General features: G+C 37.9%; 3 protein-coding genes across 8 annotated transcripts in view; 2 read left to right on the top strand and 1 right to left on the bottom strand.

Annotated features, from left to right (window-relative positions):
• The window catches only part of LOC128889592 (NAD-dependent protein deacetylase sirtuin-1), an 8,769-nt gene extending 3,658 nt beyond the window's left edge, over positions 1-5,111 (bottom strand). For 2 of the 3 annotated variants that reach the window (XR_008460470.1, XR_008460471.1), the window contains exons 1-10: positions 4,490-5,111; positions 3,679-3,811; positions 3,336-3,570; positions 3,031-3,246; positions 2,730-2,937; positions 2,492-2,650; positions 1,710-1,986; positions 779-1,623; positions 457-702; positions 61-377 (exon numbers count right to left, since the gene is read on the bottom strand). Coding sequence is in view for 1 of the 3 variants with exons in the window: in XM_054147319.1 (XP_054003294.1) it covers positions 268-377; positions 457-702; positions 779-1,623; positions 1,710-1,986; positions 2,492-2,650; positions 2,730-2,937; positions 3,031-3,246; positions 3,336-3,570; positions 3,679-3,811; positions 4,490-4,637 (2,577 nt within the window). In the remaining 2 variants the exon portion in view is untranslated. Of the gene's footprint in view, positions 1-6; positions 378-456; positions 703-778; positions 1,624-1,709; positions 1,987-2,491; positions 2,651-2,729; positions 2,938-3,030; positions 3,247-3,335; positions 3,571-3,678; positions 3,812-4,489 lie in introns of those variants that run through there. The other variant, XM_054147319.1, reaches the window with a different exon arrangement.
• Positions 5,112-5,541: 430 nt separating this feature from the next.
• On the top strand, positions 5,542-7,586 carry LOC128889600 (mitochondrial import inner membrane translocase subunit Tim23). Of its 2 annotated transcripts, none has more exons than XM_054147330.1 (5): positions 5,542-5,739; positions 6,563-6,812; positions 6,907-7,076; positions 7,149-7,316; positions 7,348-7,586. In XM_054147330.1, exons 1-4 carry the CDS (start codon positions 5,667-5,669, stop codon positions 7,268-7,270), a joined length of 615 nt encoding a protein of 204 aa, XP_054003305.1. In that variant the 5' UTR covers positions 5,542-5,666; the 3' UTR covers positions 7,271-7,316; positions 7,348-7,586. The 2 variants fall into 2 exon arrangements, with proteins under 2 accessions (XP_054003305.1, XP_054003304.1); XM_054147329.1 differs by having other exon boundaries at positions 5,544-5,739; positions 7,149-7,274; positions 7,424-7,586.
• Positions 7,587-7,733: 147 nt separating this feature from the next.
• On the top strand, positions 7,734-9,513 carry LOC128889598 (uncharacterized). Of its 3 annotated transcripts, XM_054147328.1 has the most exons (5): positions 7,742-7,851; positions 7,913-7,964; positions 8,039-8,390; positions 8,529-8,739; positions 8,876-9,513. In XM_054147328.1, exons 3-5 carry the CDS (start codon positions 8,059-8,061, stop codon positions 9,119-9,121), a joined length of 789 nt encoding a protein of 262 aa, XP_054003303.1. In that variant the 5' UTR covers positions 7,742-7,851; positions 7,913-7,964; positions 8,039-8,058; the 3' UTR covers positions 9,122-9,513. The 3 variants fall into 3 exon arrangements, with proteins under 3 accessions (XP_054003301.1, XP_054003302.1, XP_054003303.1); XM_054147326.1 differs by lacking the exon at positions 7,913-7,964 and having other exon boundaries at positions 7,734-7,851; positions 8,007-8,390; XM_054147327.1 differs by lacking the exon at positions 7,913-7,964 and having other exon boundaries at positions 7,736-7,851.
• The last annotated feature ends 795 nt before the right edge of the window (positions 9,514-10,308 follow it).

The raw sequence follows: 10,308 nt of genomic DNA on the forward strand, positions 1-10,308 counted from the left end.
CTCTCTCTCTCTCTCTCTCTCTCTCTCTCTCTCTCTCTCTCTCTCTCGCTCGCTCGCTACGAGAGCAGATCCTATTCGAAGAACATAAGCCTCGTAGGAAAGCAAACGTACGGAACGTTTGCACGATAGCGCGTACACGCGTGTAACGTATGTACAACTGGTAGAATTGCACTCTTTGCCAATTGTTCATAGTTTCTTTCCTCGAACATTCAAGTTCGATGAAGGTAACAAGAATCAGGATTGTCACTTCTTAAATACAGATCTCCATTAACCTTGTGCACCACTGTAAAGATGACTCGTCGTCCACTTTACCTCCTCACCCTCCGTATTGGTATCAGCTTTGATGTTTATACTTTCCAACAACTTATCACCATTACCTGTAAACAATTGTTTACTATGAAACTACATTCTTCTATTTGGCAAACATTTAACAAACATTCTCGTTTCGAGGCTTACCTATTTCTTCCTTTTTGCACTCTTTATTCGTTTCTCCTTGTTGATTATCCTCCTCCTCGTCTTCGTCTTCCTCCTCTTCCTCCTCCTCTTCCTCCTCCTCTTCAACCGCAGACGAGGAATCACTGTCGCTCTCCGAGCTTTCGGAATTAATCGAAAGAGAACACTGATCGTAATCCTCAGGGTCTGAATATATTTCTGCCCCAGGGAAAATATACTTTCCAGGTGTTAATTGGTAATACGTGTTTTCTGTTGGGGAAATAATAGTTTCAATATGATTGTAACATAAGAGTAACATAATCCTTTATCGAAATATTTTGCATACCTGGTAACCTCGTAGCGATACTTTCTCGTATTTTCGGCTGCCAACAGTGCCTCTCCATTCTATCATTTTTGAACTCGTCTTTATCGTTCTTCCCCTCTCGACTGTCGACACTGTTACAGCTATCGCCTATTCCAGAATCCAAGGCGGAATCGATCGACGCTTGTCGCGGTTTGAAATTAATTTTATCAATTCCAGTGGTGGGTACCGGCGCGTGATCATCGTTCATACTCGATGCCACCGTGTTCTCCATACAACGATTGGATTTTAACGACGAATCTAACATTGTACCTTCCGAAGAGAATTCTACTATCCTTGGAAATACTTGACACTCTTCTAAATTGTAAACTTTTCCATTGTCCTTCGAAGTAGATTCCACCGACACGACGTGAATTTTATAATCAGTCGAGCAATCGGAATTCTCAGTTATCGAGGAGGACAAGTTAAAGTCTAACGCGGAACTGCTGCCACAATTCATTCTTTTTGGACTACTCTCAGCACTTGACTCGGCCAGTCTTCTCTTAGGACTGTCTCCCAACAGACTGAATCTCTCCTCTCTATTATTCGTGTGATCGTTACGGTAAGGTGAAACGCACATGTTTATACTGTCCGTGCATTGTTGGATACCGCTGTTGTTATTGATCATAAGACTGTCTTGACTTTCGACGGAGCACGAGTCGTGCGGTTTAAAATCAGTCACGGCACTATCTCGTGTTAACACAGTGTTCGTTGTGGTGTCTTGGCTTTGCTCCCATGTGTCGTCTGACATGTAACGTATGGGCAGAAGTTGGGTTGCTTCTTTGAGAACTGTGTCGTTCCAACATACTTCCTTGTAACTGTCTCCCATTCTGCAGAAAAGGAAATATGTAAACGTAACGATACACAGATATAGTGCAGCACATCTTCTTTCTAGTTTCTTAAGCTTATTACTTACAACTGACACAGCTGGTTTATAACGACGTCACCGTCTCCCAACAGTTCGACGTCGAACTTGAGATGCGGCAACGATTCGCGATTAATTAAAATCTGTGGAACATGAGACGGAATAGAGGAAGGAATTAACGCTACAGGGCGGACTTTCAAGGATGATCCGATTACGATTAAGAGATCACAGTCGTCTTTGTCTTTGGACATCGCATCGTGAAAAACATCCGGTAGTCCCTCGCCAAAGAAAACGATATCTGGCTTCATTATGCCCTGCGTCACCAAATCTGTAAATTAGAAAGATTCCTCGTGAAAACTCCTCTTTTGATACGCTTCTCCGTTGGCCGTAGCAGATTGCGCTTTCCGTTTTACTCGATCGCGAACACATCATGTTCTATTTATTTCGAAAGAATGAACGTCGAATCGTAAACTGTACCCCGCAAATCTGGCTAAACAGCACGCACGGGTAACATGATGCAACTTTTATTAAGTTTACCTTATGCGCTTATAAACAAGCCAAGGTTTTACTCGTAGTTACGATTGATGTATCGACTTATGCGTAGATCAGAGTAAATGGCAACATCGTTTAGCGAAGACGTATTCCGCAAAGAGTAGATAATTGTTCTCTCATGGCCACCGACTCGCGACGCGCTACAGGAAAGACTAATAGCAAAAACTATCACTAGGTAGCTGACGCTCCACAGCATAGAAATTGGCAAGACATTATAAAAAACTACAATAAAAATGACAACAGCATAAGCAATCGGTACGATATTATTTGTTTATAATTACCTCTGTAACTCTCGTTAGGGTTAATCTCCGATATGGGTGGCAAAGCGTTAATTCTGCACTTTGGACACACTGGTATCCTCTGAGCAAAAATGTCCTCCCTGATATCGTCAGCTTTTACTTGGTATTTACACCTCGTACACGATGCAGTGGCAAAGGAGCCTTGAACATTAAATGTATTTGTAATAAACAAACGTTTGTCACGTAGTACACAGGACCTTGTTTTTATGTGGATACTCACCATGGCATTCGATCACGTTTTCGATGCCTGCTACTTGTTCGAGGGTGTCGATGTTTTGCGAATAATTTCTTAAAAGCTTCTTCTGCTTATCGAGCATTTTAATAAACCTGTGACAAGGACTTGGCTTAAATTGTCCAGGATAAATTTCTCGTGCGAATTTGTAAAACGGTCTCGGGTCTTGACCAAAGTAATTAATATCAAACATAGCCTGAAAAAGAAAACAAATATATTTTTAAGAAGCTAAACAAAATTGATGATAACTCAAAAATTAAACACAAGTGCTTCGTTTAACTCGTTATACCTGTGGATCGGGTAAGTCGGGAAAATCTTGAGCCAGCCTAGAATAAATACCGTCTCTACTTCTGAAGTCAGGAATACCACAACTGACACTCACGCCCGCTCCAGTTAAGACTATAATTTTTTTACTATTACGTATTAATCTGACCACGTCCGACAAAGTATTTATATGCCTCAACTTCTGTCGACGGGGTGGTTCAGACATCACATTTACTATAATCTGAAACATGTATAGATAGAATGTTAAATTAGTATCTATAAAAATTATATATCGCGATATAAAATTGATAAGAGTTTGTTGTCTCGCACCTTCCAAAGAGTCAGGTCGTCGACCTGCTCTGGAATCTGTGTGGAATCCATAAGGAGATGGTGTAAAAGTTCTCGAGGGTCAGCACCTATCAACATTTGTTTCTGAACCCACGAGGATGCATTCCTCCATTGATGATTCACTTCACCTTCCCCAGAAAAGTCGGACAGGCCTGATAAATCTGACAAATTTGAAACTGTCGAGGACACTTCGTCCTTCTCGTCTGCAGTATCGATCCTAAAATGGTGTACCCATTGCGATGAAGTTATTTATTCTGATTAATAAAGTTTAAGATATATTCATTCTAAAATAAGAATAAAAATTATTGTTGAAGATGAAACTTACGGACAACCGGTATCGTCGCTAGTGGAATCGATTCTAGATGGAGTAGTCGTTAAATTTGTAGCATCTGGAGAAACTGAAGTTGATTTTGATTCGTCGCTTAATTCATTGAACCCGCTATCTCCTCCGTATGTCTCTGGAACAGCATTCAACGGTTATTTAAGTTCTTTATCGGTTAAATAATAAAAGATTGAATGTTTATTAATCAACATTGAAATTCGTACTTTTTGAACAAAATTCTAGAAAATATCAGAGGCACATTTCACTTTTATCGAATGAAAAATTTATTTGTACAAACATATTCGTATCGACAATATTCTATTCAAAGATAATACGTAGTATAAAGATTAAAATTTTCGAAAGTGGCGGGATGGGATTAATGCGCATCAAAAACAGGTACCCTGCCCAACGCAGTGGAAATCGTGCCATCTGTGAGCGTCCATTGAATGTAGCGCTTCGTATTGTACTGTCAGTACTTTTTCTATTTTCCCGACGTTTTCATATAAACGCTTATTCTTGACTAAGAATTAAGCCTAAAAGTATTTCGATGGAAATGAATTAAATAAGAATTTTATTCCGCGTCACGAATCCAATTTCACCTACGCTGTAGCCGTAATTTCGATCAGATTAAAAACGAATCGCGCAAAACAGGATTTACGACGTACTTTTATAGAAACTGTCATGGCGGCTCTGGTCTCGCGTCGACAACGAACAATTCGAACAAACGATACGATCACGAATGGACGCCTTCTTACCGCCATCTTGCAAACCCGCAAATTTCATTAATGAATCGACCATATTTTTGTTGAAATACCTTCGAGATCCTCGTTAGGGGTGTCACGCGACGTCTCACAATGTTGGAAATCCAGTTTCGTAGCGCTGGCGCCGATGTAACCGTTGCCGTCGACTTTTCGTCGTTTTGCAGGGGACGAATATTCTGGCAGCTCCGAGCTCGACGCCATTTTCGACAGCAATGCAATGCATAGTTTGATGCGCGTCCGTTGCCACAACAGAGGTCGCCTTTGTCCTTAATGCTCTTTTCCCCTCCACTTTTAGGGTTAGCGGAATTGGATGACATCGACACACGATATGAAAGTTTCACGAACGGAAAAGGAGATCAATATTCGCCAACTGTTTTATCTTGATTTTTCTTTCTATTTTCTTTCTTCGAAAAGATTCACAAGTTTGCACTAGAACACAACAATGAAATGTTATCTTTCGTTGGAAATACAAATCACAACTTATGTACTCTTATTGTTAGCGCAAACGAGAACTCTCCATGTATGTAGAACTTTCACTTTTTAACTAGCTTCTACCCAGACGTGCTGTTTAATATATAGAAGTCAATAATGTAGAATTTTAAAAGATATTTATGGTTGAATAGTAGCCGCTTGTTTATTTACTACATGATGAGTTTCCTCGACGCTTGTGGATATATATATATATATATATATACATGTATATGTTTATGTAGGATGTAGGCTGGTTGGCGCTTGCTCTTTAACGTTATGCATTTTTACCATAACTTTGATCCTTTTTTTTTTAATATTTAAATGTATAACTTGCATAAAAATCGTAAAATACATTTTTTTACCACTATTGTATTGGAATTAATACTGTTGTGGTTAATAAACTTGAATACCTATCGTAAAGGTACACTGACAGTATAACAATTGCACACGCGAATCCTTTACTTTTTCCACTGTCATATTTTTTATACTTCGTATATTTCTAATACTATTTACAGTAAACATAGACTAATGCAACGGACCAAGTTTGTCGTGTTACTAGTACATATTTTCGCGTGGCAACAATATAAACTAAAGCAAAGTCCTATTCTCAGCATGTTCAGAGTCTAGATCTTAATCAATGTTTGGACTTTTCATCATTGATCGCGACTCGCGAGCACTCGCGAGCAGTAGCCAGTAGCGCAAGTGTTTATTACAAAAGTAATCAAGAGAAATAGAATTTGAATCAGGTGTAGATTTAAAATGATAGATTTACGCGATGATAGTGCGAAAAATGTAACGAGTAGTTCGAAATATGGTAATCTAAATATACCACGTAAGTTTAAGTATAGCGATCAATTTACTAATGTAAGAGCACGTTATTTTAGATTTTTAATTTTTCTTATATGAAACAAACTATTCAAGTATTATTAATACCATGTAGATCCCATCATCTATTAGACATTCTTTTATCGAAAGTTTATAACGTTTAAAATAAATCTCTATTTAAATAGAATGAAATCAACATGAAAATATAACCTCAATTCGTATCGTAAAGCATATATACTAACTTCGTAATCTAATAATTCTATGTTATCATCTTTTTAATGTTGAAGAATGATAAATATCTCACGTCTGTTTCTATCTCTGCATCAATAAAATTCAAGCATTTTTTTACGAAATACTTTTCGATCGATAATAAACAATTGAAAATTACTGATAGAAAAAAACTGTTACCGTTAATTTATCGCACATATAAAAATGTCATTTTCTTAAACAGTTATTTGACATTGTCTAGAATAAGCTGTCGTGTTTTCGATTTGCAAAATAGTGAAAATATATCGGTTATTTTACGTGTTTTGCACAATGAAAAATGTCTCCGAGCATCAAGGATTTAAACACTGAAATTCTTGGTAATTCGTCATCTATGTCGAGACAACCTAACTCTGATGATACATTGTTTGAGAATGGTAATTTATATGGTATTAATAGCAGTGAAAAAATCAAATTTTTAAGCACAGAGTATTTGATAAATTATTCATCTTATATATAAGGATTTCATGATATACTAGATAATATTTATATATATATATACATATACATATATAACAATATATATATATATATATATATATATATATATATATATTGTTTAACAGTTACATCTCAACAAGGATTACAACCACTCAGTCCTTATTTAAACTTTGACCCCGCATACCTCCCACCGAGTCAACCAGAATACATATTTCCGGAGGGTGCTACGAAACAGAGAGGTCGGTTCGAATTAGCTTTTAGTCAGATTGGTGCAGCATGCATAGCAGGAGCTGGTATTGGCGGTGCGACAGGCTTTTACAGGGGCATCAAAGCAACATCGTTAGCAGGTCAAACTGGCAAGCTTAGGAGAACTCAGTATGTAATTTAAATTATTTTTACTATTTGTCTACTCCAAATAACTATATTACATTGATATATGTGTCACAAAAATGTTATTTTTTTTCTACAGACTAATTAACCATGTCATGAAAAGTGGCTCGTCGTTAGCAAACACATTTGGAATAGTATCCGTGATGTACAGTGGTTTCGGTGTACTTTTGTCTTGGGCAAGAGGTACAGATGACTCTTTAAATACCTTAGCAGCAGCAACAGCAACAGGAATGCTGTTTAAATCCACAAGTATATATTATTTGTATAGCTGCATATATATCTATATTGAAACGTTATTTTATAATCGCTTCATCCTTCCAGCTGGCTTGAGGAAATGCGCATTAGGCGGTTGCATCGGACTAGGAGTCGCATCTCTATATTGTATATGGAGTAATCGAGAATTTCTAACGGAGTTTAGGAATCGCAGCAGCAATCCAGCGTAAGATTGTGCGTTTCGACTTTTACTGTACGCCATGCGAAAGCATGCGCGAAAGTAGCAATAAAAAAATAACAAAATAGAGAAAAATAAACTGTTTTAGATCGGAACATGTTTTCTTGAATGCTCACGCACTTTTTCATTTTGTTTTTTTTTCCAGATCGAAGCGAGATCACAACGGATAACAAACCACTAGACATTCGCAACGAATTCTACTTGTATTATACATAGGAGACCTCCTTGGACGATACTATAGAATAAACAATTTATCGAAATATGCATAGCTAGTTTGTAATATAAATAAAGAAAATTTTGCGCAACAATATCTCTATGTGTTTTTACATACATTAAATTGATTAGATATCTTTCTATCCACGTTTCTAGGGTTAGAACTGTACGTGTGTCACTAGCACAAACAGGATGCACAGTTTGCGGCACCTGGATTATTATTGTGTCAGTAAAGCACGTTAATCTTATCTAAGTTTATCTTCCTGCCGTTAACCATTCTCGCGTTTCATCACAACGCTCGTACAGGTTTTGATCTGACGCATATCGAAGAAAAAGTAGCAGATAGAAAGCGTGAAAGAGGTAATTTTCGTCCAAATTTTAAGCATTACTAATTAATGTCACGAATTGCATTTCGCCGTAGGTTCAAAGTCTTTTTTTTCTTTACATTAGCGTATGCGTCATAATATTTGTACGTACGTATGGACTGAGTAAGCAAACGATTCCGTTAATTTTAGCAAACGATTTGGAATTTCGTGTTCGTTCTCAGTGCGAAATTTTCTCCTCGCGATGGAAGAATGGCGAGCAGAGCTAACACTCGGTGCATTGTACATCTCATCAGCAATCTTCTCCGTGACGTCGTTGATCAGTCTGGTCACTGTTTGGCAGCATTGGACATGGAACCTGGACATTTGCATCAGCATCGACTGCAGCTGCATACTGTACGGGATTAACACCTTCAGGACTTTCACGGGAGGCGAAGTGAAGTTTTGCCACTTTGGTGTTTACGGCTTGGTTCCTGCAATTTTAATTGGTTTATGTCTCGGTGGATATCACGCGTACAGATGCTGTATTAATAGAAATTTCGACGGGCCTGTGCGAGTCTACGATAATCCCAGGAGGTATGGATCATCCGAATCTTCCTCCAAGACCTCTCAAAGAGTGTGAGAGATCTAGCTCACTTTGATAGATCCTTCACCATTCATTGTCTAGACTCTAGAGACTGAAATGGAATTCTAATTAAATCCTGTTATTCGTAGAAGCTTGAACGACGTTCCAAGAACAGTGGTAGTGAGGCCTAAGAGCAGGAGACCGTACAGACAATGGCTAGCCGCTTTGTTTCTCGCGATTTTAATGTGTTGCCTGTCGTTTGCCCACGCTGTGATAACGACGGGGGGTTACTACAAAACCTGCGAGCAGTACCAAAGAAGACTCATAGAACTCCTGAACTCGACGGGTCGCGAAGCTGAGGTATAAACTATTACCATACATTGTCAAGTTCTCTGTAGTTATCATATTAAGGATAATGATCTTAAGATTTGTAACATGGTTCAACGTAGTCTCTAAGTAAGTGCCAAATACTGATATATCCATCCCTTTCCAACAGCTGATACACGACAGACTCTCGTGCGGGGCGATCTTTGATTTCATGGATTATTTAGAACCACAACAAGCCGATTGGAGACGCGACAAACTCGTTGACACTGGCATCGTACTGCAATTGGCGATAATATTCACGTGGTTAAACGTCTGCGCTTGGATACTAGCGTTCCTTTTAAACTTTGTTATGGCGCGCAAGAGAATCTGTTGCTGCGAACGAAACGATCATCCCCTAGATTGTAATCAGGACTAAATCATTGAAGCGTTGGAATATTTCAACAGAAAAATATTCGCAAGATCAATTCTGGGAGAGATCTGAACCAAATTCTGATTGTATTAAGTAATAGACCCCGTACAATTACTCTCATGAGCGCTCTTACGCGCATATATTCTTCTTATTTACTTAAACTAAATGCATAATGGTCATACAATTATCGTATAACGATACAATTAGCTTCAGTGCTCCACACGCTTTATACACAGATAAAATCACTCGTCCATATCCCTTTTTTTGTACACTAATGCGGTTGTCTTTTTTTTTTATCTCGCTCATTTTCGTACCACCGACTTTGTATACCACGCACATTCTACATATATATATAATTCAAACATCATCACAAAAAGCATCACATTTTGACAACCTTTTATCCGTCTCTCTGTTTTTTTTTCCTTTTTGTTTTACATACGCGTAAGACATCTCCTTTTCTTCATCGGTCGAGGAAAAGAAACAAATACGAAGAATGCGTTTCATACACACACCCATACGAACATGCATACATACATACATACATAGATACGCAATTATTGCAAACACGTTACTGGAAATGTTCAACAGCCAAGGCAGAGAAATTCGATGTGTAGCAAAAGTTCATTAAATGCCTCAATGAGAATTCGTTTACTTCGATTAATTGTACAGCAATTTTGCTTCTCTGCGTCAACTTTTGAAGATGATAAGAATTCTCCCGAGCCTCTTACACTTTTACGAATAACGAGAGAATACCGTTTCATCAAACGCCATCAAATAAATACTGCAATTGGTCTGGTATCAAGGGCAGTGACAAAATTTAAGTAAAACTCGAAATGCGCTTCTTCTTTTTTTTTCTTTCTTTTTTAACATTTCCCCATACCAAAGTTAAGCAATTATTATATTATAATAATTGCTAATATATATAACAACGAGCAAGCAATGCGGAATGTGTAATGTTATTATAGTATCAGCAATACTTATCAATAAACGATGTCCTTCCTGAAACGGTATAACGTATCGTTTACATACCGGAGAATCGAAGAGAATGCCTCTGGATGGAATTCAGACTTTAGTGATGAGAATCTTTTAGAAAGGGTTACTTCGTTATTGGTCGGGCTTTCGTATGATGTGAACCAACGATAGCATTATTAATAGCGTGTTATCGTAATAAAGCAACTTGTGGGAGAAAAAGA

This window comes from Hylaeus anthracinus, unplaced genomic scaffold (genome assembly GCF_026225885.1).
Source record: "Hylaeus anthracinus isolate JK02 unplaced genomic scaffold, UHH_iyHylAnth1.0_haploid 11997, whole genome shotgun sequence".
In the NCBI taxonomy this organism is placed as follows: domain Eukaryota; kingdom Metazoa; phylum Arthropoda; class Insecta; order Hymenoptera; family Colletidae; genus Hylaeus; species Hylaeus anthracinus.

Coding starts and splice junctions, on each gene's coding strand:
- LOC128889600 (XM_054147330.1), top strand. CDS start 5,667: ATGATAGATTTACGCGATGATAGTGCGAAAAATGTAACGAGTAGTTCG. Junction 6,813..6,906: donor GGCAAGCTTAGGAGAACTCA/GTATGTAATTTA, acceptor TTTTTTCTACAG/ACTAATTAACCATGTCATGA. Junction 7,077..7,148: donor AATGCTGTTTAAATCCACAA/GTATATATTATT, acceptor TCATCCTTCCAG/CTGGCTTGAGGAAATGCGCA.
- LOC128889598 (XM_054147326.1), top strand. CDS start 8,059: ATGGAAGAATGGCGAGCAGAGCTAACACTCGGTGCATTGTACATCTCA. Junction 8,391..8,528: donor GTCTACGATAATCCCAGGAG/GTATGGATCATC, acceptor TGTTATTCGTAG/AAGCTTGAACGACGTTCCAA. Junction 8,740..8,875: donor CGACGGGTCGCGAAGCTGAG/GTATAAACTATT, acceptor CCTTTCCAACAG/CTGATACACGACAGACTCTC.